The 27,436-nt window shown below is 41.7% G+C and overlaps 1 protein-coding gene across 6 annotated transcripts in view; it reads left to right on the top strand.

Annotated features, from left to right (window-relative positions):
- The window catches only part of arhgap33 (Rho GTPase activating protein 33), a 57,416-nt gene extending 29,988 nt beyond the window's left edge, over nucleotides 1-27,428 (top strand). For 5 of the 6 annotated variants that reach the window (XM_026924007.3, XM_053227894.1, XM_053227897.1 and 2 more), the window contains 20 exons: nucleotides 3,621-3,707; nucleotides 3,940-4,077; nucleotides 4,314-4,406; nucleotides 4,889-5,011; nucleotides 6,696-6,773; nucleotides 8,970-9,051; nucleotides 9,134-9,202; nucleotides 11,451-11,600; nucleotides 11,685-11,787; nucleotides 12,826-12,970; nucleotides 13,096-13,178; nucleotides 13,495-13,602; nucleotides 14,014-14,159; nucleotides 15,516-15,672; nucleotides 15,768-15,907; nucleotides 16,710-16,784; nucleotides 16,992-17,743; nucleotides 17,921-18,101; nucleotides 18,440-18,798; nucleotides 19,826-27,428. In XM_026924007.3, the coding sequence (XP_026779808.2) occupies nucleotides 3,621-3,707; nucleotides 3,940-4,077; nucleotides 4,314-4,406; nucleotides 4,889-5,011; nucleotides 6,696-6,773; nucleotides 8,970-9,051; nucleotides 9,134-9,202; nucleotides 11,451-11,600; nucleotides 11,685-11,787; nucleotides 12,826-12,970; nucleotides 13,096-13,178; nucleotides 13,495-13,602; nucleotides 14,014-14,159; nucleotides 15,516-15,672; nucleotides 15,768-15,907; nucleotides 16,710-16,784; nucleotides 16,992-17,743; nucleotides 17,921-18,101; nucleotides 18,440-18,798; nucleotides 19,826-22,198 (5,442 nt within the window). In that variant the 3' untranslated portion in view covers nucleotides 22,199-27,428. The remainder of the gene's footprint in view (nucleotides 1-3,620; nucleotides 3,708-3,939; nucleotides 4,078-4,313; nucleotides 4,407-4,888; nucleotides 5,012-6,695; nucleotides 6,774-8,969; nucleotides 9,052-9,133; nucleotides 9,203-11,450; nucleotides 11,601-11,684; nucleotides 11,788-12,825; nucleotides 12,971-13,095; nucleotides 13,179-13,494; nucleotides 13,603-14,013; nucleotides 14,160-15,515; nucleotides 15,673-15,767; nucleotides 15,908-16,709; nucleotides 16,785-16,991; nucleotides 17,744-17,920; nucleotides 18,102-18,439; nucleotides 18,799-19,825) is intronic. The other variant, XM_053227893.1, reaches the window with a different exon arrangement.
- The last annotated feature ends 8 nt before the right edge of the window (nucleotides 27,429-27,436 follow it).

Below are 27,436 nucleotides of genomic sequence, written 5' to 3'. Positions count from 1 at the left end.
TTTGTCCTGAGCAGTTAAACTGCCCACTGTTCTTCAGAAAAGTTTTGAACAGGATGATCGGTGTAAATTGTTATTATTTTGTCTTCCAGGAAACATTTAAATTTGTTCTGTAGCTTCTGAAGGGCAGTACTAAATGAAAAAATAGGATCTTTAAACAAAATAACAATTTATGCCGATCATCCTGTTCAAAAGTTTACACCCCCCTGGCTCTTAATGTATCGTGTTGCTTTTTTGAGCATCAGTGAATATTTGCACCTTTTGTAATAGCTGTGTACGAGCCCCTCAGTTGTCCTCAGTGTGAAAAGATGGATCTCAATATCATATAGCCGCTGTTTGAAAGGGGTCAAATATGCAGAAAATGCTGGAAAAGCAAAGAATGTGCAGGACCTGGAGGATTTTGCTGAAGAGCAGTGGGCAGTTTAACCGCTCAGGGACTCACAAACATAAAAACAGTCATTGCTCAACCAGGTAACAACATGCAGTATTAAGAATCAAGCGTGTGTAAACTTTTAAACTGGTTCTTTTGTGTAAATTCAGGTATTATTGCGTGTTGTGGGCTATATGTAAACGTGTTATGTGTATGCAATTTTTATGATCGCTCTTATTTATTTTAATTATTAACATTTTGCAGATTCTGCAAGGCTTATATAGACTTATGACCCCGACTGTATATTTATTTTTAAGAATTGGTGAACCTGTTGTACATATTGTTTACAATATTAAATATAATTTTTCTTCATTCAAATCTTGTTCAAAATATTTTCAGGATCACATTGAATGCAAGTCTTGAAGCTAGTATTGTGAATCGAATCGTGATCATCATGACCGGAGTGTATCTTTACACCCCTAACAATCACACTCGTCATCTCTTGGGTCATTAACTATCCGAGCTGAGACTCTTCTGTAACTCAGTGCGACTGCGTCGTATAGCTGCATTGCATTCTGGAATGATCGTTGTCTCGTCTACTTCTTTGCTGGATCTCGTTATTATGGCATTGAACACCACTGGAAAATAGCGTGTAAGAAAATACACTCTTGCTCGTTTGTTTTTAGGAGTTAGCATTATCCTGACTATTATCCCTTATGCTTAAGATCTCAGTTGTATTTCAATACAAACATATTTAATGTGTTTCAGGTTCGAGTTTATCTTTAAAGCTGTAGGATGAAAGGGTTTGAAGTTTCACCTTCTCTTGTAGATAAATAGTATTTCAGGATAGTGCAGAAGAACATTTGAAACGTGGCTTGTGCTGCAGTCGTCTTCCACAGTGCACAGCTCCAAATGCACACATTTACGTAGGTGTGTCAGAATCTTTTCTGAAGATAGAATATTAGTCTGCACTTTCCCTAAATATACATACTGAGCTTCTCTGCAGATTTAAATGTATATGTCACCTCTATAATGCTGTAATGGCTCTTTCGCATTAGGATTAGGGTTTTTATTTTAGATTGTGGTTGTGTGTGTCAAGATATGTCAGGGTTAGAGGCTTGACGTGGAGGGGGTTCTGTGAGAGAGGACTACGTTGCAGTGTAGAGGAGGAATGTCTCCAGGGCTGATGTACATTGTGTCTGACTGACACACACACACGCACACCCACTGCATTGAAGAGAAAGAGCAGCAGTCCATATCTCTCCTTTTCCGCCATTTGGCATGAATGCGTTTTCTTGCTCAGAGGTCTGTGTCATGATTTCAAATGTACACTGCAGATTTGTGTGCACCCCTGTGGAGACACACACACACACATACACACACACACACACACACACACACACACACACACACACACACACACACACACAAAATGTGTAATATGTAATGTAATACTCTTTTAATGTTTTAAGTCTTAACTCCCTTACCTGATATGTTGCACTCAAACCTCCATATTTGTAGTTTAATCTTGATGTAATGTTTTCTCCAGTTCCACTAAACTGCGAAAACTACATCTCGTCTTTTCTCATCTCTTCTTTTCTCATCTTACCTCGTCTCCTCTCTGTTCTTCTCATCTCTTCTTGTCTCATTTTGTTTCTTCTCATCTTATCTCTTCTCGTCTTGTCTCTCCTGGCTGCCTCTTCTTGTCTCTTCTTGCTTGTTCTCATCTATTCTTGCCTTTTCTATCGCTTTTCATCATGTTTCTCAGATTTCTTCTCTCCTTGTCTTGGCTCATCTCGCCACTTCTCATCTCTTCTGTTTCTTCTTTCCTAATCTTGTCTCTGCTCGTCTCAGCTTTTCTCTCCACTTCTCTTCTAGTTTCTTATCATCTTGTCTTGCCTCTTCTCATCTTGTCTCTTGTTTCTTCTCTCATCTGTTCTCGTTGTCTCATCTTGTCTCTTTTGTCTTCTTGTCTCTTCTCGTCTTGTCACATTTCTTTTCCTCTAGTTTCTTCTCCTCTTGTCTCTCTTTACCTCTTCTCATCTTCTCTTCTTGCCTGTTCTCATCTCTTCTGTTTCTTCTTGCCTTGTCTTGTCTCTGCTCATCTCGTCTCTTCTGTCCACTTCTCCTCTTGTTTCTTCTCTCATCTCTTCTCATTGTCTCATCTTGTCTCTTTTGTCTTCTTGTCTCTTCTCTTCTCGTCCCATTTCTTTCCCTCTAGTTTCTTCTCTTCCTGTCCCTCCTTGCCTCTTCTCATCTTCTCTTCTTGCCTGTTCTCATCTCTTCTTTTTCTTCTGCCCTATTCTTGTCTCTCTGCTCATCTCGTCTCTTCTCTCCACTTCTCCTCATGTTCCTTGTCTTCTCGTCTTGCCTTGTTTCTTCTCTCCTCTCCATTTATTCTCCTCATGTTCCTTATCTTCTTGTCTCTTCTTGTCTCTTCTTGTCTCTTCTCATTCTTTTCCCCTTGTCTCATATCGTCACATTTTCTTTTTGCCTCTTATCTGCTCTTGTCTTGTCTCTTTTTTTCTCGTCTCTGTTTTCTTCCGCTCTTCTCTTGTCTCTTTTCTTCTCTTCTAGTTTCTTCTCATCTCTCCTCTCCTCCTTCCTTGAAAATAGTTTGTTCTAATCCTCTCAAACTCACTGGCTTCCCTTCTTAACCCGGCAGGCCAGAGCAGAGAGTTAGAGGAAACATTTGACTGGGCTGCTTTTGTTCACTTTTTGTGCCCTGCGCCAGAATGACCGCCACTTTCTACTTGAATTTCAGTGCAGGGGGATTCCACCGCTCTGCTTTTCGAATAGTTTACGCTGCAGTCATTTTCCCACTCAGGAGGACGTTTTTGCTCAGTTTTTTCAGGTCCAGGAATTCATGGCTCCACAGACATGGACGATCATGATGCACTGTAATTCAGACATATGCCAGTCTATTATGTGGTGTTCTGTTGATAAAATCAAAATAAAAAATCTCAGTTCGAGTGCTTCACAGGCTTGGGTGATTAAGAGGAAGCTGATAAGGGCCAGAAGGATGTGAAACAGATTGCTGTGCGTGTTGTTTGCAGGGATCTTCCCATTTCCTCTAAATGACTTTTGACTCTCAGAGTCACTTGTACTCTAAAAGATTATTGCAAATGAACAGAAATCAAAGTTTTTGGACTCTTACCTGTGTGTGTGTGTGTCTGTCTGTCTGTCTGTCTGTCTGTCTGTGTGTGTGTGTGTGTGCGTGCGTGTGCGTGCACATGCGTGTCCCCCCCATCAGCTTCAGTTTGCTAGCGAACAGAGTGATGCTAGCTGGAGCTCAGCCAATGCCAAAGACCTCGTCTTCCTCGTGCAGGTCTCCTGCCAGGTGAGAGCTGATGTACCTACTGTTTATTTAGCAACATAAGTTAAGCTTCTCAGCTTTTTTTTTTTTCTTTCTTAAAGCGTTTTTACCTCAGTCACTTCTTTTAGCCTCACTCATTTATGCACATGTATTATTAAATTCGTCCAATTCTCCCGTCCTTCTCTGTACAATTTTTTTTACCCTACCTTCTGTCTCTCCTTGCTCATTTCTCCCCACTCTTCCTCTCTGTATACAGGGTAAGACATGGACGGTGCGGCGCACATACGAGGAGTTTCGCACCCTGGATGCTCACCTGCACCAGTGCATCTATGACCGGCGTTACTCCCAGCTCCTGACCCTGCCATCGCTTAGTGAGATCGGGGACAGAGTGGAGGTGAAAAGCGAACAGATGGCACCCTTTCCTCCGCCTTTATCTTGCTTCTCTTAATACTAACAGTTATATAGGCCAGATTGTATGCCATCAGTATTTGGTCATGTGACTAATGTGATTATGGATCAAGCAACGCCTTTGTCTCCCGTGTTTACTGTACTTTTGTAAACTCCCTACATGTATACATATAGCGATTCTCCTCCTCTGAATCGCTTTCTCTATCTCTCTCTGTTCCTTAGCTCTTCACCCCCATGCTATCCGAGTACCTGAGCCGTCTCTCCGTGATCGTGGACAGTAAGCTGAACTGTGGGCCCGTGCTCACCTGGATGGAGGTAAGGCAAGCATACTGCACTGTACAATAACATGAGTAATATTTTATAGCTGCAGTTTATGTTAGAGAGACGCTTATGTGACATTTATGGAAGGAGTCTCCAGTGTCAGCTCTTTGTAACAGTCAGAGGAAAAACTAGTAAAAATAAAACACATCACACCACTCCGACGTTGATTATTGTCCTATAACATGCTCATCATGCCTCGTTGTACTCCTTTCCTTATGTATTAGGAGGATTTGGGGAAGAAAGAGAAATATGTTTCTGTTTCCATACATAATAAAAAGAGGTAGTGGAGATCCTGAGAATTCTGCATTTCTGCATTTTTTTTCAACTTCAGGCCTTAAAAAGTTCTTTTGGCACCCTTCTTTAATCTTACAGAATGTTTAAAGTCATAGACATGATTTGGGGGGGGTTAAGTGCCATAGCATTTAATTAATCTCTAATAGACAGATCTCATATAAGGTATCATTGGTGTCTTTCAGATTGACAATCATGGCAATCGGTTTCTGCTAAAAGAAGAGGCCTCTTTAAATGTCCCAGCAATCGCAGCAGCGCATGTCATCAAGCGCTACACAGCCCAAGCCAGTGACGAGATTTCTATTGAGGTAAATGTGCATGTTGAAGACCCCATTCAACTCTACTATAATTTATCCAGAGGGAAGAACGTAGTGTTTATGCAATACAGGTTGTACAGTACTATTGGTAGGGTTGCTGTGTGGTTTCCATTTACCTGTGAAAATCTGAAGGAAGTGCCAGAGAAAATGCCTAAATAGACAAAAATATCTAGAGGAAAAAAAGGATAAAATGTTGACTTCAGTAGTTCTTCTTAGGATTTTTTTTTTCTTGATGCTTCTCTTCAGAATATTAACATAATAGTAGTTGGTGGAAACTTGGCAATTACTGTTGCTGAAGTTAGCTAAACTTTTAAAAGAAACGTGCAGCAAGGTTCGTCTTTTCAACATTTCTTCCCAGGTACCTGACAGGGTGTTTTTTCAGAGCTTGTGTCTCGGCCTGATTCTTCACTTCCACACTTTGCTGTTCTGTCACACACCTCCTTTTCTCTTCTCTTCTCCTCATCATCACCATCATCTTCCTCTCACCTGCTTTATTCCTGTTCCCTCCCCAGTCTCTGCTCTATATAGTGGCTCTTTCTGGGCCAAAGAACAGGGTCACCTGGCACATTTAGGACTCTTTTCTCTTTTTTTTTTTTTTTTAATTCTCTCTCTCTCTCTCTCTCTCTCTGTGTGTCTCCTACTACACCACTACCTCTTTTTTTCTTTAACTTCCTGCAACTCTCTCTCTTTCTTTTTGCTTCTTGTCTTTATTTCTCATTCTTTCTCCATTTAACGCTCTGTATCAGCCTTTCTTTTGCTGTCTGTCTGTCTCTCTTTTTCCCTTTAACTCTTTCGCTTTCTTCTTATCCCTGTCTTTTTCTCTCTTTTACTCTCTCCCCTCTCTTTCTTATACTCTCCCTCTGTCTCTCACTCATTCTTCTACTGTCTGTCTGTCTCTCTACTACTCCATCTCTGTCTCCTTCTCTGTATCACTTTCTCCTTTCTTTAATTCTGTCTCTTTGAGTCTGTCTTTCCTCTACTCTGTGTTTGTGTGTCTGTTTGTTACTCTCTGCTTACTCCTTGTCACTGCCTCTCTTTCTTCTACTGTCTGTCTCTCTACTACTTCATCTCTTGTTTCTTTCTCTGTCTCTGGTTCTCTTTTGATCCCTGTCTCTGTTTGTCTCTCTCTTGCTTTCTGTCCCTTTCAGACTTGTTATGTTGCATATTTTTCCTCTAAACTCTTTTTGTGGAATTTGTTTTTCTCTCTTTCTTTATCATCTCCCCACAGTCTCTATTTAATCCCTTTTTAATCCTTTCTTGTCTCCTTTTTCTCCTCTCTCGCTTAAACTCTCCCCCGTCACTTTCTGGCGAGAAGTGGACTCTACTTTTTTTGTTGCTTAATTCCTTATCTGGGTCAGGGAGAAGTTCCTGGGCAGGACCGGGCGTGTAGTGAAGCATGTTTTGGCTCAGCTCACAGCTGTTGTGGCTGGATAGTTTGGTGTCGTGTTTTGTCTACAAGTTCCAGGTTCATGCGTACGGATGTTGTAAAGCTCACGTTAAAGACGTTTGTATGATTTGTATATACCACACATGTAGCTCTACAAATTCTAGCCTGGTAGTTTACAAATAGCGTCTCAACTTGATTATCAGTGTATAGCTGATGTTCTAGCTGAAGCGCAAACATTCACCTATAACCTAAACAACTCTAACTGAGACGTTGTCTCTGGTTTTGAAGGTCGGCGATATTTTGTCTGTGATTGATATGCCACCCAAAGAGGAGACCACCTGGTGGAGAGGAAAACATGGCTTTCAGGTACCAGCTTAAAGCATTTGAATGCTTAGATCAACCCTGGTTTTCTCACCACATGTAAAAGAAAAGTTGTAGCACAGCAGTAATGCAAATAATTGTTTGACCTTGAAGTATACGAAAAAAATACCTTATGTGCGTTACAATAAGAACAGAAATGACGGTGTACATAAAGGCTTCGTAGTAAATATTGAAATATAAGGTTATATAGAAGAGGTTTAATTTAAATACTTGGGTATCGCATTGGACCCCTAATTAAAATATAATGCACATATTTGTCCAAGACTAATAAAATGATTATAAGGCCATAAAGGCAGTAGGACATTATTTTATTATATGTTGTGATCTTACGGTCTGGTCTCATCATATATAATGTCATTATACAAGCAAGCTTTGAAGATAATGGATCAGAAATAAGTGAGGTGGCTATACAGTAAAAATTTAACATACATTTTTCATTTATAAAAATTATTTTTAATGGTATAAACAGGCTTGCCCCAGAAATACTCACTCACACACCGTCTTTTACCTTGATGAAGTTTTACCAATGAATACACAAATAGTTTTAAAAATGTTCCAATTCATACTTGCATTGTTTGCATGAAAAAAAAATCATGTACATTGGAAAGTCTACACACCCCTGTTAAAATTTCTGGTTTTTGTGATGTAAGAGAATGAAGTCGAGATAAATCAGATCTTTTTTTCCACCTTTTAATGTGATATTGCAACAAAATTCACGTGAAAAACAAACAATTTAGGCAAAAAAAAAAAAAAAAAACAATTACCTGGTTGCATATGTGTGCACACCCTTCTATAATGGGGCACGTGACTATGCTCAGCATTAACCAATCACATTCAAAAGTAATTATCATACACGTGTCATCAGTGAAGTCATTCTGATTAACCCCAAATAAAGCTCAGCTGTTTCTGTAGGATTTTCATGACATCTTGGTTTCACTCGACTGCTGAACCTGTGGTCCACAAAGAGCTTACAAATCATGTATGGGATCTCGTTGTCAAAAGGTATCGATCAGGAAAGGGGTACAAAAGAATTTCTTCAACATTAGATGTACCATGGAACACTGTGAAGGCCAAGTGGAGAAAATGGGGCACCACGGTGACATTTCCAAGAACAAGACGTCCCACCAAAATTGGCAGAAGGACAAGAAGAAAACTTATCAGGGATGCTGCTAAAAGACCTATGACAACATTAAAGGAGCTGCAGGAATATCTGGCAACTAGTGGTCACTCCTTGCATGTGACAACAATCTCGCGTATTCTACATGTCTGGTCCATGGGGTAGGGTGGCTAGACGTAAGCCCTTTCTCATTAAAAAAAAAAATCATACAATTCTGCCTAAATCGCCCCAAACCATGTGGCAAAATGTGTTATTGTCTGATGAGCCCAAGTTAGAGAAGCATGGTGGTGGCAGTATCATGCTATGAGGCTGCTTCTCTTCAGCTGGGACTGGGGCTCTAGCCGAGATAAGGGAAGGGAATCATGGATAGCTCCAAATACCAATTTTGGCACAAAATCCGCAGGCCTCTGTTAGTCAGCTGAAGCACAAATCCAAGTCAACAAAAAGGAATGGCTTCAGAAGACGATGATCCGGAATGAGCCCAGATCTAAATCCTATCGAAAACCTGTGGAATGACCTTAAGAGGGCTGTGCACAGGAGGTCCCTTCACCATTTGATAGATCTGGAGCATTTTTGCAAGGAAGAGTGGAATTAAATTGCCAAATCAAGATGTGCTATGTTAGGAGACTCTTATTCAAAAAGACTGAGTGCTTTAACAGTGTATTAATTAAGGGGTTTACACATTTATGCAACCAGGTTATTGTAAGGTGTTTTTTTTTTTTTTTGTTCATTTGTTTTCTTCTCCCTTAAGCATTTCCATTTGTTTTTCACTTGAATTTTGTTGGTTGTGATACCTTAATGGTGGAAAAAGTTCTGACATGATTTATCTTTTCAATTTATACTATATAATTTATTTACATCACAACAACAAAAAACAAATTAGCTCTAGCTAGAAGCTGTTGCATTGCATGTAAAATGCTAAATAAATAAACAGTGAACCATAGGCTGTGATGACTGATCCTCACCACGCTTCATTCATTGTTAATCGTGTTAACATATTCAGATTAAATGTTCCATTAAGCGAGATCAGATCCTGATTCAATTATTTTCATTTTATCCTGTAGGTTGGCTTTTTTCCCAGCGAGTGTGTAGAGCTGATCAATGAGAAGATGCCTCAGTCTGTCAGCACTCCCGCTGCCAAGATAGGTACTGCTCACCATTCTTCACTCATCCATCTTTATACGCACCATCATTTGTTCATAATTACTAATTGCCTTTATTGTTATAGTAGAGTGTGATGCAGGCAGCTCTAGACCTGGAGTCGCCAGTGCACCTGGTTCATCTTCTCCCACATCAGGTAAGAGTTGTATACAGTACCAGTTATTTCTGGCAACTCTCTGGTAAATCTCTCAATTGATTTTGCTTTCTGGTTGCCTTCCAAATGCTGCAAATTTAAATATTCTTTTGTGACATTTAGTTGGAATGTTTAAAAAGGCCAAAAACCTTTTTTTTTCCTGCTATGCTGCATTCACAAGGACTTTTTAATGCCTGTTAAAGACAAACCTGTTGAGAATAATGCATGGAAAATAATGCTCTTTTGGCCATTAAAAAATTTTTACTAGAGTTTTGACAGAGTGTACCATTATGTGGCAGTAAGTCAGCCAATAGGATAGCTAATCTTGGCAAGGCTTCAGTCATTCACATAGATTTTGAGCAAGATGAAGAAGACACTAATTGAAGTTTGGCACAGCGGGTAGTGTTGCCTCACAGCTCCAGGGTCCCAGGTTTGATCCTGAGCTCAGGTTCCTGCCTGTGTGGAGTTTCACATGTACTCCCTGTGGCCACATGGGTTTTCTCTGGGTTCTCTGGTTTCCTCCCACCTCCCAACAACATGCCAGGATAAAATGCTTACTGAAGATGAATTAATTCACATAGATCTGTACGGTCCAATATGAAACATTTATAAGCCCAGTCACTATGTGCACAGGTATATCAGATACAGTGGCCAAGTGATGCACAACACTACAAACGTGCCACGGCAGAAAACCAAATCCGACAGCACATGCAAATATACGCTACCTCAGTATGGTCAGAAAACAAAAAACAAGTTCAGCAACAGATGTAGGGAAACGACAACAAAAGAACTCTTCATTCCTCATTTCCTCATTCCAGGCAAATTCTGGAGAACTAGAGACAGCTGAAGTATTTGTCTTAAAAACGTTACTTGATGCTAAAGTAGCACATCCAGCCATGGGGTTGGAGAGGTGTTGAGAGCTTTTTTTTTTGTGATTTAACCGTTTTATTGAATAAACATAAACAAATATTCTTAATATTCTGATATAAAAAAGCAAAGCCACACAGCCTAGATGTGCTGCGGTTAACAAGTAATACTTTTAAGACAAATACTTGTGGTCTTTGTAGTTTTTCTGTACGGTAGTAGAAAGAGGATTGCCTCTCAGATCTCCTCAAATCAAGATGAGGAAACATTTTCATTGTTGTTTAAATTATTCTGTCGTCAGGTTTGTTTTTTGTGTTTATTTGATATTGTGGTGTTGCAGATCTCCTGTATTTGTGTTTTTGTGTGGGGTATGGTAATTTCATAGTGTTAGACATCTCTCTGCCACTGTGAGCCCAAAATACATTTCACAATACAGACCTCTAGATCTCTGCCTGCAAGCAGGCCTATGAATATCCAGCCATGCATATCCGAGCGTTTTCTGACAGACACCAAAAATGTCTTGTGGACGTAGTCATAGACGGCTACAACACTTTTGCCTTTGCAGTGCATTTGTTTATAGGAATTCTGATTGATCTGTATGTTGGTTCTGTCCGAGCACTGTGCTGTATCTTCAGACCATCTCTCTTTTTCTCTGTATCTCTTTCTCTCTCAGTTTTTCAGCCTTGGTTCCTAAGACTCACTGGTAACACCTTTCGAGTGGAAATTAACACGCCTCCTTTCTGTTGCAAAACAAAGCTCTCCTCTGGCTTTCCCTAACGTTTTGTTTTGTCCTTAAACCCAATCGAAGTGTGTAACTAGGATTTAAGCCATTTATACAACGAGCAGATTGCGTGGAGAGCAGGAGTGGGTGGCCGAGAGGAGTAGGCAGAAATCATTATGAAACGTCGTGACTATTTCCCTCTGCTCAGGCATCTCGCTGTATAAATGAGAAGCTGTCGTTTTATCTTAATCCTGATTTCTCTAACTCATTCCACTGATACTCACTAGGGATTCTTCACCCAAAAATGCTATTAATGAGCAGGGGGCCAGCAACCACTGTCTAAATGAAATGGTTGCCTGTTGGCTTTTATTCAGTGTTGGCATTTTAGGATGAAATATTCTTTTTAATCGTCTTTTGTGCACATCTTAACTACCAAAGGCTGACATGGATTAACACTACACCTGTGGCATCTCTATCTGGTGTATAACGATGGCATTATGCATATACATACTCCACATACAAACATTTTCTAACACTGACATTATGTACGTTTTGAATTGTCAGCAGTCGGCCATCTCTTCTTCACTTGTCATTGCCTTCTAGAGAGCTAAAGCTAAAAGAACGCACATTTTGTTTTATTATTCCTCTGTCGCCCCCTTTTGGCAGTTTCCAAGAAGCATGGCAAGCTGATGGGTTTTCTGCGAGCCTTCATGAAATCCAGACCCAGCAAGCAGAAGCTGAAGCAGAGAGGCATCCTGAAGGAGCGGGTCTTTGGCTGCGACCTGGGAGAACACCTTCTCAACTCTGGACAAGATGGTATCGAGACACACAGGCTTCAAATGTGACTTCTAACATTGCTCAGATTGTTATATTCAGACTTGTATGTGTTTGACGTTTTAGTTCCCCAGGTCTTAAAAAGCTGCTCGGAGTTTATTGAGAAGCATGGCATTGTAGACGGCATCTACAGGCATTCTGGGATTTCCTCCAACATCCAGAAACTGAGGTCTGTCTGTCAGAAATGGACTGCTGGCACAGCAAGAGAATGTTTGATTTATAATGTGATCCAATTTGTTTCCAAGTTACTGAACTGGGAAAACCCGTGGGATTTCAATGCTACCGAGTTCTTGATTGAAAATGTTTTTGTTGGTTTTTTTTTCTGTCCCAATAATATACTTTGCCATGTCTGCTGTAAGAAAACAAAACTATATGTTATCAAAATTTTTATTTTGGCTATTTTATAACCTGGCCTTGGCCGTCTGGCTGCAAAGATCACACTGAAGGAGCGATGTGTAAGGAGCCAGTTCAGCAAAAGCTATGTCTTCTAGCTATGTGTGATTTTCTTATGAAATCCAAGTTGTTGGATAGCTTTGTGCCATAGCAAAATAGACATAAGCCTAATCAAATTAGTTTGTAATCAAAGTCCACAAAACTCCTGCACCATTGCATCATCAAAACAGAGACAATTACACAATCTGTACTGATGAAAGTGGACAAACTTTTTTAAAATGTTTAAATGAACTAATAAAAAGAAATGAATGACAGGAAATTTAGCCAGTAGAACAGAACTTTATGCTTTATTTCCCCACCGATGTAGCAGACAGTGAACAGTCGAGTTGATAGACAATGATGAGGCTTACGTTCAAGTGACATCATAAGTGACGTGCAAATAAGACGCCAGAACTATATATACTAGAAAATCTCAGATTTTGACCATGTGAAGGGTTTTCCCTGGCTGCCACATATATATGATAAATTTTAAGAACCTGAAGTTTAGATACAGTATGTCTGCTCTTTATGTTCAGTGTTAAAGGATGGTATTATTAATGTCATTATTACACCACATCACACTTGTATTTATATCTGTGCATGTTATGGGTCACCTACTTAATGTGTGGTTATAAATCCAAGTCATGATTAAAATGGGTCAGTTTCATTCCCCGCCCAACATATGCTCTATTTTGATTGGGGTTTAAGGGATACTTCTTCCAAAACTCTTAACTGACCTCTTCCATTTATTTATTTATCTTTTAATGATGTCCAGACACGAATTCGACAGCGAGAATGTTCCGGACCTGACGAAAGACGTGTACATGCAGGACATTCACTGTGTAGGCTCCCTCTGCAAGCTGTACTTCAGAGAGCTGCCCAATCCCCTCCTTACCTACCAGCTCTATGACAAGTTTGCTGTGAGTTTGCTTTTTTGTGTGCTTTGGTGTGCTGTACAAGCATAGTGCCTGGTCTGTTTAATTGTAAATATTGAGCTTTAATTTAGCTGGTGCTCAGTTTGTGTGTATCTGGTTTGGATTTGTAGGATTGCATGGGGGAGATGACGGAGGATGAGCGCATGGTGAAAGTGCATGATGTCATCCAGCAGCTTCCTCCGCCTCACTACAGGTAGATTGCTGGTGCTGAATTTTAAAGCCTCTGGATCGAAAAATGTATAAAACTGCTGTGTGATAATGACCACTTTAACCAAGTGTAGATTGGAGAAATGTAATTTCACTACAATTTAATTAAACATTTTATAAACTTAAATATTCTCTCAGAGAATATGGAGAAGTGTGTAAGTGTGCCACATTGCATCACAATTTACCCCAGAAGCTAATTATGAAAATAAGTTTGTGGATTTTAAAAAGCTGCATCCAATCAAAATCTCACTGTCTGCCATGCTGATGATTACGATGTCGATGATGATGCGTGTGTCTCTCAGGACTCTTGAGTACCTCATAAAACACCTGGCCCGTCTAGCAACCTTCAGTGAAGAGACCAACATGCACATTAAGAACCTGGCCATCGTCTGGGCTCCAAACCTCCTCAGGTAAACATTAAACATCCACCATTATCTGCATCCACCACTGTATATTAAACTCAGGATTTGAAATGCTGAGTGCATCAAGTATCTGGTTGTAAAAGTGCTAACTTCTATTTGTACATCAACTGAAGAAAATTAAAACAATATTGACATGCAATATTATTCAGGGAAAAATATGTATTATAATATAAACAGACTAAATACAGAATAAAGGTCACCAGTTATTTAATTGAATCATTTGCTGGAGAGTTTATATGATCTTCATTCTATTTATCCTTATTTAGAACTGTTGGTTTGGTTGTAATTTGTAGTTGGAGGTATAAGGAGTGGGCTTAATGTGTTCAGAAAAGGGCTGTTACAGAGAACTAACACTCAGTAAAACATCTCCTGAGGTGTCCTGCTTGTTGTGTGTGCTAGATCTAAGGAGATCGAGGCAGCGGGGCTCAACGGTGCTGACCCGTTTAAAGAGGTGCGCATCCAGTCTGTAGTGGTGGAGTTCTTACTCACCAACGTGGAGGTGCTCTTCAGTGATTCGTTTACCTCAGTGGGACGGTTTACTGCAGGTACGTTTCAACTTAATCATAACAGATCTAATCTTTGCATCTTTACTTGTATGAAGACAGTCAAAATTCATTAAATGTGATGGGTTTTACCAGTCTGCCACACATATCTTTTCATGTAGCACATGCGGACTTCATTTAACAGCGTAAGAAATGATGTAAAAGTTCCCATCTTTGCTACTAATTTCTAAACCATGATGATATGAGATGAATCCATTCTATTAAATAAGCAGTGAATGGAGTACATCGCACACTGAAGCTGAGCTTTATTTGTGGTAGTATATGGTGAAACAGGAAGTTGCAGCCTGTGTGTTTCCATAACAGCAGGAGGCACAGAGCGCAAGACACCACGCCGGCCTCCGAGAACACGGTTGGTTAGTCTACAGGAAGCACGGGGGGAGGCCCCAGAACCTGGCCCCACCTTTGCAGACCTTGATGCAGACCAGCGGCGTTTCTCCGTCATATGAAATCATCCAAAGCTTGGACTCATTGGCTATAACAATCCCTCTGATACCCAGAATTCTGTGTTTTCTTTATGGTGCAGAGTGCATACTTTCCAGTTTCTAGTCCTGCCTGTTTTTTATGTGAAGGAATTTTGTATTGTTTACACCTGAAGAGATCCAGGCATTGCAAAGGCAGCTTTGACTCTTTTGTAAAGAATGATTTATGTTTGTACTGTACAGTCTGAAAAAGAAAAAAAAAAGATAAATAAATTCATTTTTGACCAATTTCTAAATATTTGGCTGTAGTCAGCTTGTCATTTTAATGCAGTTGTTTCTATTTATAGTTTTCAACATTATTAAGAAGTTTTATTTCAGAAATCAGTGGGGAAATGGTGTGGGTCAGTGTTCAGTATTGGTGTTTTTGAGAAAAACGAGGAAGGTAAATGATTTATATCTCAGTTTTAGTGTGTGCTTTGTTTGTCAGCTTTGCTTATTTGTGCATTACTGGATTAAAAAAAAGTCAAAATCACAGTAAGAATTAAATTTAGGCTTCAGAGCAAATTGTTTCAAAGCCCTTTGCTTTTCCTTCGTGTACTGTAACAAGCAGAAATTTGTGCCTATTTTCATTGTTTATGCAAGCTTTGAGTGTGATCTTTGAGCATCCAGGTTAGGCGACCCTGGTTTTGTACGTCTGCTTGCTATGTTGAAGAACTCTAAAAGGCTTTTGTGCAGTCGTATGGGATCAGGATGTGATCATCTTGATGTGTCCTCACTTTCTTAGGCTTCCCTGTGGCTCTCTATCTTTTCCTTTTATGGATGAAATCAGCTTCCATTACAGCTGTTGCTCTTCGGCCATAGCCTTCTCACTCTCCACTTTGGCTGGATCTGACTGCCACTCCTCTCTCTCTCTCTCCAGCGCGGCAGTCCCTGACCAGGCCCAAGTCCTTTGTATCCACCAGGCTACTGTCTTTGGAGGAGGCTCAGGCTCGTTCCCAGGCTCCTCTGCTCCTTCAAGGATCTTCTCACCCCCTACAGGATCGCTTCCACACCGTGCTGGACCTCCCTACTCACAGGTGAGGTTGCCTGAAACAAAATAAACCATGTTTGCTACTTAACACACACTGCTACTTTTCTACAACATGTAAGCCATATCCTTCACTCTGTGTAGAAGGAAAAGGGGCCCAAAGGTGCGGAAGGCAGCTGGAGGGAGCTGGAAGACGTTCTTTGCTATTGGGAAACCTGCAGGCTCAGGCCGTCGTAAGCCCATTCGGATCACCTCGCTGTTCCAGCCTTCCACCTCTCATGCAGGTACAGATTACTTTAAGGATTATCCATGGGGATCAACAGTCGGATGGAACCTGTATTACCCATTATGATTATAAGCGTAGGTTATAAGAGTTAATTGTTTTCTGTTTTCTGTATAGACATAGCCCTAGTTTAGACTGCCATTCCAAAAAATTTTCTTTAAACCAAAATACCTTTAATACTCAAGCCTGCTGCACTGTAGGAAACCGAAGCCTTAACTCAATGAAGAAGAGCAGGAGAAGTATAAATCCCACCAAATCAGTCATATCAGGTGTAACGGGTCTTTAATGGTAAATGTGAATGTGTATCCTGGGAAAATACAGTTTTAAAAAAATACAGTGCAAAACTAGAGAAACAAGTGTGATCTACCAAGCATGCCTTGGCTAATTTGACTACTTTTGTCATTAGAAGCAAATCAATTTTAGATTTTTTCATTTTCTTGTTGTTCTTGTTTTTGTTGCTTTGAGTACTTGAATATTATTCTTGTTTCACCATTCTGGACCCATCTGACTGTATTCTAGAAATGAACACACATTCTGTATAGTGTATGCTCTAGTGTATGTATGTATGTGTATGTATATATATATATGTATGTATGTGTGTGTGTGTGTGTGTGTGTGTGTGTATATATGTATGTATATATGTATGTATATATATATATATATATATATATATATATATATATATATATATATATATATATATATATATATATATATATATATTCACAGTATAATGTGCTGACATATCAGTTTTGAAGGAGAATTGTTACTGTGACAATGTCTGTGGTTGTGTCATGCATTAGGTTGCAGAGTGGACAGTGTCACCCTGCGGTCAGCCAAGAGTGAGGAGTCTCTTTCTTCCCAACACAGTGGAGCAGGTAAGAACAAATTATCTCATTCAATGAATTTTTTTAAAGAGATAATTTGCCTGAAAAATTAATTAAAGCTTCTGAACTAGTTTGCCAATATGTTATCTTAGGTTGTTAAGGTCATTACAGAATTACTCAAGGTCATTACAGAAAGTACTCTGTGTCCAGAACAGTGTATTAAAGAGCATTTTGTAACACACTGTCCCTTATGCTTAGGTCAGGGGAAGCTGCAGCGCTTACGAAGACCTCGCTCCAGCAGCGATGGTCTCTCTCTGGCTGCCTCCATGGACCCTCAGCTCCTGGCTCAGCCACTTCCTTCACAAATCCCACCCAGCCGCTCCTACGACAGCTTGCTGCCTGACGAGACCCGAGACACTAATGATGACGAAGATGATGAAGATGATGAGGAGGGAGTCTACATGCTGCCCGATTTCTCACAGGAACCTGCCACATCCTGGATGGCTGAAGATGTGGCTGACTTTAGCCCCACTTTCCCGGATGAGGGGCCGATTGGAATCGGAAGCAGTGGCCCCATCGCCCCTGGTGATAGGGAATCGCCGTCTGCGGCCACTCCTCCTCCCTACCGTTGTCTGAGTCGCCAAGGACATGCCCGTTCTGGAAGTCAGCGTTCAATCACAGAAGATCCAGACTCGGTGCTCAATCAGTCAGAAGCAGCAGCACGTAGGAGTCTGATTTTGGCTGCAGCCGCTCCAACCCAGCAGGTGTTCTGTCAGCATAGGCCTCCTGCTGTTAATACCCCTGCCTCCAGCACCACCCAGCCTGGAGATCCCAACCTTAGTCCCTCCCAAAGCCAGCCCACTGCCCCACCAGCTCCTGTACCGTCTGCTCAACCTCCACAGGAAAGGCGCTCATTTACAAAAAAGGTGGTGCATGCCCTTTCACCAAAAGCACCAAAGTCGCCTCCACTGGACATATCTGACCCCATTGCCATCAGTGTGCCTGCTAAGGTAAAGTTCACCCATAGGGAATTGTGTAACTAATTAGTTTTAATAAATTATGCCACCTTTGATATTCATACAATTATAATGGCTTTACATTGACCATGAATAAAATATTGTCTTGTATAGTGCCTATATATGGACATGCTTATGCAGTAGTCACAGCAATGACTCATTACCTTTCAGGTGCTGGAAATGATTGGCGGGCGAGCTGGCGAATTGCAGTCCGGGAACCCAGGTGGTGGACCTTCCCAGCCACCCCAAATGATTTCTATGCTGCTGAAGTCCTGTGACTTCCAGCTTACAGAGAGCTGCCAACAGGAGCTAAGCAGCAAGTTTGGCCAAGAGGTTAAGACCAGAGGCCCCAGTGAGTATACAGTCATTCTGTCCCTGTGTTCCAGCCTCATATCATGTCTTTGGTTGTGGAGGATGTAGATATTTAAGTTTATATTTAAGCTCAGTGTTAAATGTTTGTGAATAGGGTCTAGGGTCCTTGCAGAATGCATAATTATTATTTCCTTTACAGGGCAGCTAACTCTATTATCATCCACATTTATGCCTAAATGCAACAAGTTTTTTATTGACTCACTGAAATATAAGCATGAGATTAATCAAGGACTATTGTCAGTATTGGCCCTGCTTTTTTAATGTTGTTGGATTCCTAACTGCTAAACTCTTGCAACTTGCAACTCTCTGCTCTCTCAGGTGTTATTGGTCCCACTGGTGCTCCCCTGCCCTCCCAAAAGCCCCCACCTCCTCCTCCTAAAAACCCAGCACGCCTCATGGCTCTGGCACTGACCGAAAGTGCCAACAAAGCTCTTCGGCAGGGTGCCTCTCCTCCCTATCGTCCCCGCCAGGCTGGGAGTCCCCCTGAAGCTGACGTCCGTTTCCAGCGGTCCCTGTCTGCTGACACAGGGGCTATGCTCTCCTCTGATCCAGACCAGCTGTACTCCACTGTGCGTCCCCTGTCTGTGTGGATGTCTGAGGGCGGAGGTGAAGTTAACACTTCTGAAAAGACTACAGACTTGGCACAGGAGGAGGAGCCAAGATCACCTCCAGGCCAGGTATATATATATATATATATATATATATGTGTGTGTGTGTGTGTGTGTGTGTGTGTGTGTGTGTGTGTGTGTGTGTGTGTGTGTGTGTGTGTGTGTGTGTGTGTGTGAGAGAGAGAGAGAGAGAGAGAGAGAGAGAGTCTGAGGGAGAATGAGTGAATGAGTGCATGTACTCTTAAAATATTCAGAGCTGGTTCTTGAGTGGCACAACAGAAAAGCGTTTGCCCCATCGTCCGGAGATCGATAAGTTTGAATCCCGATGAGTTCCGGATCGCACAGCCATCCGGGAGTCAAGGGAGCAAAATTGGCTGTGCTGTCTGGGTGGGAAGGATGGCATACACTTTCTCCTCTATCAGTCATAGCAACATTAGCTGTGAGCACGAGACTGTCTGTGAGCTCATGCATGTGAAAAATTGGCCGTGCTCTCTATGTGGGAGGGATGGCATGCACTGTTTTACCCCTGTCAATCACAGCATGGCATACACTGTCCTTCAGCTGTGTTACGCAGTTCTGTGTTATGTGACGCAGCATGAGCAGCAGTTCGAAAAGATACGGTTGGTGGCTTCACGTGTCTTGGAGGAAGCATGTGTTAGCCTTCTTCCCCCCAGGTTGGAGGCTGTCGTTTTATAGGGGAGAGCTGGCTGGTGGGTGGAAATTGGCCAAGACTAAATTAGGAGAAAAATCTGGTTAATGCCATACTTAAAGCCACAGACAGCTCCTTGAAAGTCTGGCTTGGTTATGTGTGTTTGTGTGTGTGTGCAGGCCATATGCTTGGGTGTAACCCACTTACACTCCTTGTGCATTACCGCAACTGACCTGGTCCTCATGGCCATCTTCAGTTGCAGCATCTATGTAGTGGGGCCTCTTGTCATGTGGTTTCTTGGTTCTTGCATATTACAATTGAGTTCTCATCGGCAACAAGCCTCCATCGTTCTGCTATATATACCCTAGTAGTCTTAAAAAATCTGCGATGTGTTGAATGCATCTGTATCACATTATTACATCAGCATATTGCTTCTTTGCTTTTCAGGACACAGGTACGCTCTCCTCTGACGGCTCAGTTTCTGACTCTGGAACATCTAACAGTGAACTGTCTGCTGGTAGTTCCTCTGGGGACAATGAGAAAACTCCAAGCCCCATCTACAACCAGAAGCCACAGCTTCCTGCACCTCCAAATCAGACTCCTAAATCCAGCCCACCTGCTGCTAGCGAGGTTCCCTCACAGAGGAAACCCCCAGCGTATGGCCGGCAGTTCTCTGCTCCACACCTCCAGCAACAGATGTCAGGCACTGAGTCCAAATCCCCCAACCAGGCTCATTCCCAGCTCCTGCATTCCAGATCAGAGAGCTCCCCCTTGGTTCACATACATGCCTTCCAGCCCACACGCCCCAAGGTGCCCCCCAGGCCATTGGATTCTGCCCCACCAAGGCCCCCGATCTCCAAGACTGACCGACATGACTTCATGCGTCGCTCCCTGGATGCCGGTCGCATCCGACGCATGGTGGGACCAGCCCCAGGCAACCCACCACTTTCGAGAGCTTTTTCTGAGCGCATTAGCAGCACGTCAGATGCACTGTCTCGCTACCATGCAGCCAGATTGGCCAACCAGGCGGCACAAGTGACAACTGCTCAACCTCTCATGCAGCAACAGCAAGCCCAGACTTCTCATATCCGACCTGCATTCTCATCTTCTGAAGATCCCTCCAACATGGAGAATTTATATTATGAGATTAGTGCCCCTGATCATCCACCTAGCTACTCTCAGCATAGCTACCAGAACATGAGGTTAGATGTGGATGGCAACTACCGGCTTTCAGAGCCAGCCAATCAAAGGCCCCAGTCTAGGGGTCATCACCCGCCCCCCTACTCACAAGTGCCAGGATCTGCCAGGGCTCCTCAGCTTTGGTCCTCTGAGGCCACACGTGCCTGGACTGCAGCTCACTCACACTCCTCCTCCTTTTCTCATTCTCATTCTCACCGTCATTCTCACAACAACCCACCAGGTCCTCGTGGTCACCCTCGGCTGCAGCGTCAGACCTCCTCCTCTGTCAGGCTGACTCGCAGTGAGCTGCACCCCATCCCTGCTGCCACTGGCTTGGGCTCATCAGGGGGGCTGGTGCCTCTGTCTGTGCACCAGCGTAGCCTACACTGTTCCATGCGCTCACCCTCCTCCAACCTCACTGCCTCCCAGCTACATCCATACTTTGAAAATGGGAAGGTGTGTTATCGCTATTTTGAGACTTCTGGACACATGGAGGGACCACTGAGCCACCTTCAGCCATCCATGTCAAAATCACATCAAGCCTATTCATCCCAGACCTCCCCAATACAAGCATATAACCCACCCTCCAAAGATGAACCAATTTATGTGAACTACCCTTTCACCAGCCCTCCAGGTGCTGGAATGAACGCTAAGACTTGGACCACCACAGACCTGGATGGAGATGTCCACCAAGGGGCAGAACCTGTCACGCACCCTCCTGAGCAATCTACAGAGGATGAGCAGCAGTCCCCAGACAAAGCTCTAGATCAAGAGTGTCCCACAACTAGTTTTGAAAGCCCTACCCAAAACGATGGTGCCTCAGATTCCAAGGCACTGGAGATGCCCACAGCCTCTGATACAATGCACTTTCGCAGCCACTCTGACCCACAGAGCTCAAGCATAGAACCCAGTCAGGCCCTGACCGGGAAGGACATTGCTTCACTGCTGATTGAGAAGCTTGCAGAGGACGAAAGAGAGGGTCTAAGTGTGGCTACGTCATCCTCTGCGTCTTCCTCGCCCCATGTTGAGTACCCCCCTAACCCATACCCCAGCCAACATCATAAGCGCCCACCACCTGCCTACAACCCAGGATCCTCTCGGGGTCATTTTGAGAGCCAAGGTCTGCCACGAGAAGGTTCAGGAGCTTTTCAACGCCAAGATCCGATGCGCCGTTCTTCCAGTGGCCAGTACAGACAAGCCTTTGATGTTATGCCATCTGGAGACCAAGTTCTTAAGTTTTACAGAAGCCAAGACTTTATCCCAACCCCCCAGGGAGAAAGCACAACACCGAACCCGTACCCGACAAGACCTCACTGTCAGGATTCCACCAGTCATATCTTTCAGGCTCATCCAGACACATCCCATTCCTCTGCTTCTCCTTTGGTGGCCTTCTCAAACTTGGCACTAAGCACACCAAGAGGATATGGGGCTCAAATGGAAGTTAATCCATATAACCAGTACCCGTACCAGGCAGGTCCAGTGCTTCCCCCCTACCCTAATGCTCCCAGGAGGGATGTGATCCTGGATCCTGCTCTTCGCCCTCCAGGACTTCGGAGCCAGAGGGACTTGAACCGGCAGGGTAATCTGTCTGGTCCCAACTGGTCCATTCACACAGAAGGTCAGACTCGCAGTTACTGTTAAAGCACAAACCAATGGCAATGGTATACATTCTTTGGACTGGAAGTGAAATCCATTGGGAGTAATGTCCTAAAATAACCCCACTGCTGTGCTGCATAACTGGACCTTTAGAGTAAAGGAAAGAGAAGTGAACAGAGAGGGTAGGGCATAATGGTTAAGAAAATCAAAGAAGTGAACCATATAGTGGCTTAGATATGTAAACATTCCAGTAGACACTGTGTTGTCCAGCAGAGGGCGTCAGAGAGTTGTATGGCTGCTGTCCCTCTGAAGGGAGTATCAGGTATTCTGCATGGTGGCGTTTTTCTGCTTTAGGTACTTTCTGGGTTTAAGTTTATTGCTAGAACACTAGGTGACAGGACAGAGAGTGGTGTACAGGGAAATAAGCTTAGTTTGTCTTTTTTTTTTTTTTTTTTTTTTTTTTTTAAATGCTAAAATAATTTGATGGTAACCTTATGCTGCTGGCTGGTTCTAAAGAAGTGACTTGTTTTATTTTGCCTCAGTATTTTTCTGTTTGTAGCAGTCTGACATTTTCATTTTTACAGCTTTTTAACTTTAAGTTAATTTAACTTCATTACAAAGAGCATTTAAGATAGTTTTTTGCTGTGTTTCAAAGATTGCAAAGAATAGGAATGTTATTATAGTTTTTAGTCATTGGTTTGTGTGAGAGAGAGAGAAAGAGAGAGAATGGGCACGTGTTTTCGTTTGTGTATGGGTGCTTGTGTCACAATAGTCTTCTATGTCCTGTGAAACGTACATGAAAGAAAGTGAAGAAAACACTGCCATGTGCTTAAGGGTTAATGTGTATGTGTGCATCTGCGTACATTTATGTGTGTGTACTCGCATGTATCCATGTTTATGGAAGGTACTGCACATGTAACCATGAGTACTGGATGTGGGATTCATAGCTGAACTGTCATCCGATGTGCTAATCAATGCATCAGTCATCAGTCGTAAATACAGAGGTTTCCTCATAACAAACAGTTGCGCTGTAGTTTTTGCTGCATGGCCCATCGAAAGTTTTAGGACATCTTGTCTTTTTATTATTATTATTATTATTATTATTATTATTATTTAGATTTGGAGAGGTGGGGAAGTGCTTTGTGCAATGAAAGCCCTGCCCAGTCACCTAACTTTAAATCAATCGAGCTGCTCTGGGAGGAGTTGGACACAAAGGTTTGAGTCATGGCAGAGCATCTCTGATGAATGCCTGGAAACACAGACTGTTTAGTAAAAAAAAATGTGTATGCAGTAGTTGTAGCTGTTTAGCATTTTTTTTTTTTAGACAAAACTATAACTTACAATTAAATATTTTATTAATTATTGTGGCAAATATTTACAAGATATTTGTCTTTAATATGTTACATTACTGCAAACCAATAAAGAAACTGCTCTGTTAGTGAAATATTGTGAAAATCTAGATGTCTCCAAATTTTTGATGGGCAATGTTTGTCCAGTTCTGATACCTTTTGAATCTGTTGCCTTTCCAAGTCTGAGGAATTGTTGAAACATTCTCACAAATCTGTGTTCACATAATGATTATATTACCACAACAAAAGTGTGCAAAGTGTATCAGAGGTTCTTAGTTTAGTTCTGACACTAAAACATCTGTCCATCTATCCCCCTTGAGACTTTTGTTATCTAAATATTGGAGCCAAGTTCGTTAGGTAGTTCTTGCATACTGCCAAAGTTTAGTTAAGCAGAAACAGGGTTGGGCAGCTCAACACTACTGTAAATGCAATATGACAATGTGAGGATTCCTTAGGGCAAGTGAGCTCCTGGTGATCTACCCTTAATTTAAACACACCTGACTCTAAAATTTAAGCATGTCTGAAAAGATCTCCAGTGAATGGATTTGGGCGTGATGGCTTTTTAGGTTGTGTGTAATTTCTGTAGGAGGGTAGCTCTCCAGGAGCATAGTTGCACACCTCTTAGGGTGGAACAGGGATGACACCTGTAGTGGTTTCCTAGCAACGGATGCCTTTCCTTGAGCACTTGTTTCGTAACGTGCCGAGACTTGAACATTACCTCTTGAGTCAGTGTTAATAGGGATACATGAGCCTTTAATTGCTTCTTTCTCGTTAGCAGTATGTCCAGTGTCCTTAAATTGCTGGCCCTAAATGTTTAAGGTGAATACATTGCACATTTTTATTTTTTTTTTGTTTGCTGCTCAGGAGTGAGCAACTTTGTTGAAGTCTTTAAGGTACAAAGTTTAGTTGTGTGTGTGTGTGTGTGTGTGTGTGAAGGCTCTTTTGTCTTTTTTATCCATAACTATGCAGTGAAGTACAAGGGAAGATTTCCTACAACATAGTAACTCTTTACTCCAAATGTTATGTATGTATTCCAGTAGATGTGTGCGTGCGTGTGCGTGCGTGTGCGTGCGTGCGTGTGTGTGTGTGTGTGTGTGTGTGTGTGTGTGCGCGTGTGTGCGCGTGTGTTGGTTTATGTGCTTTAAACCTAAACATCCTGTTCAATGGTCTCTTTTTTTGCCTTGTAGCACTTTGCAAAAGGCAATTCACCATGTTTTGTAATATTTACCAATGTGTGAATTAAAAAAACTTGGATGCATCAGTCATATATTGTGTTTGTGTGATATTTTTTTATAACACAGTGCTTTTGATTTCTCAAATCTGCTTGGTCAGAAGGTGTTGATTAATTTTCTATAACAGCAGCTCTGATAGTAGTGCCAGCTGCAAGACAAATCATGTTTATATTAATGTGCTTGTTGTAATACATTGTTTCTATAGCAACAGCTTAGAGGGATTGACGGCATGTAATGTAACAAAAACATGAATTGATTTTTAACAAAGAAAAATGTGTAATTTTGACGCTGTGACGCTTTCTGTAAGGAGATGTTTATTATTTATGGAATGTTTATGGTCTCCAGTGTAGGCGCTTTGTAACAGTAGGTTTTCCACCACAGGAAAGTCTTCAGGATAGAGGATTTCCTCTGTAGTGTGTCAAGTTGTGTTTTTCTTTGTCTTATTAACTTCAATATAGAGGAAGAAAATGAGGCTTGTGAGGGAATGACTGTTTATAATTGCTAGAATGTAAGTGATAACAGGAACTAGACATTCCACAACATTATAGATAACTTTAAATGGCAAATGGTTTTAACCTTTAACTGGTTAAAAGTATGACATGTTGGTCCTTAAATGTAATTGTTGCCAAATTGCTGTGATATAAGAAGAATAAACACTTTGTGGTGTACTGTTACTGGAAAATAATCAAGTTTGGGGCATCACACTATGGTGTCGAGTTTTATACTTTATTTGATTATAGCATGTTTTTAACACATTCACAAGTGATGGGTGGAAACGCTGCCACTAAGCTTGAACTCTCGACCTGCAACATTTTTTGTCATAAAGGGAGGGAATTACAGATCTATTATCATAAAGGGAGGGAATTACAGATCTATTGTATTAATAGTTCTGAAGCGCATGACACATTCTCCAGATATGCTTTCAAACCATTATGAATAATCCCAGAATTATTCATTATTAGACTTAATGTTAATCTTAGAGGAGAAAAATAATTTTTAAAAAATTACCAAAAAAATAAATTGTGTATGTGTTTATATATACATTACATTAAACGTTAAAACCACCTGCCTAATACTGTGTAGGTCCCCCTTGTGCCACCAAAACAGCTCTGACCCTTCAAGGCATGGACCCCACAAGACCTCTGAAGGTGTGCTGTGGTATCTGGCACCAAGACGTTAGCAGCAGATCCTTTAATTCCTGTAAGTTGTGAGGTTGGGCCTCCATGGATCAGACTTGTTTGTCCAGCACATCCCACAGATGCTGGATCTGATTGAGATCTGGGGTATTTGGAGGCCAAGTCAGCATCTTGAACTCTTTGTCATGTTCTTCAAACCATTCCTGAACAATTTTTGCAGTGTGGCAGGGTGCATTATCCTCCTGAAAGAGGCCACAGCATCAGTCTCATGTTCAAAAGGAGTTATCATAGAGCTGTCATCAATGAAATTATTCAGATTAACCCCAGATAAAGACCAGCTGTTTCTGTAGGATTTTCTTGACATCTTCTTGGTTTCATCTGACTGCTGACGCTGTGGTCTGCAGTGACAAAGCCTGAATAGGGTCTCACTGTCAAAAGGCTTCGATCAGGAGAGGGGGTACAAATAAATTTCCAAAACATTAAGTGTACCATGGAACACCGTGAAAGCCGTCATCAACAAGTGGAGAAGCCCTTTCTCACAAAAAACTTCTAAGCCCAACTAAATCACCCCAAACCATGTGGCAAAATGTGTTACCGTCTGATGAGACCAATTCCAAAAGTTCTAATAATTCCATAATTCCAAAAGGTATGTTTAGTGCCGAAAAAGCACATCAACAAAGGAACACCATACCCATGGTGAAGCGTGGTGGTGGTAGCATGCTTTTCTTCAGCCTGACCTGGGGCTTTTAACAAGATGGAAGGAATCATGAATAGCTACAAATACCAGCTGATTTTAGTGCAAAACCTTCAGATATCTGCTTGTTAGCTGAAGATGAAAATTTCACCTTTCACACAGTGAAACGACAGTGATCCAAAGCTTACATCCAAATCAACAAAGGAATGGCTTAACAAAGGAATGGCTTAACCAAAAAAAGATCTAGCCAGAGCCCAGACCTGAATCCAATGAAAAATCTGTGGCGTGACCTGAAGCAGGCTGTGCACAGGAGATGCCTTCACAATTTGATGGATCTAGAATGTTTATGCAAGAAAGAGTGGGAAAAATATTTCCGAGTCAAGATGTGCCATGCTGATAGACTCTTACTCAAAAAGACTGAGTGGTGTAATAAAATCAAAAGTTGCTTCAAAAAAGTATTAGTTTAGGGGTGTGCACACTATGCAACTAGGTTATTGTTTTGCTTGTTTTTCACTTTATTTGTATACTTTGCAATTGCACATTAAAGGTGAGAAAAGATCTGACATCTTAGTGTCGATCTTTTACTTCACAAAAATCTGCCATTTTACAGGGTTGTATAGACTTTTTTATATCCATTGTGTGTGTATATGAAAACCAAGCTGTTCTCACAGCTTATTATTGAGTCAGTATTAAACTCTTTTTGCCATTCCTTTGGTGCTATAATAATAATAGCCTGCTATTGTAGGTTTTATTTTGTTTTCAGCTATAACATGAGCATGGGAGTGGAATTTCTTTCTATATATCCTAGAGGAATATCCTGTAAAACTAGTTAGCCTCTCCGTCACAGGATCCACTCCCAGATACACACAGAT

Source organism: Pangasianodon hypophthalmus, chromosome 22 (assembly GCF_027358585.1).
Source record: "Pangasianodon hypophthalmus isolate fPanHyp1 chromosome 22, fPanHyp1.pri, whole genome shotgun sequence".
Classification (NCBI taxonomy): domain Eukaryota; kingdom Metazoa; phylum Chordata; class Actinopteri; order Siluriformes; family Pangasiidae; genus Pangasianodon; species Pangasianodon hypophthalmus.
This window is presented reverse-complemented; position numbering and strand designations above follow the sequence as displayed.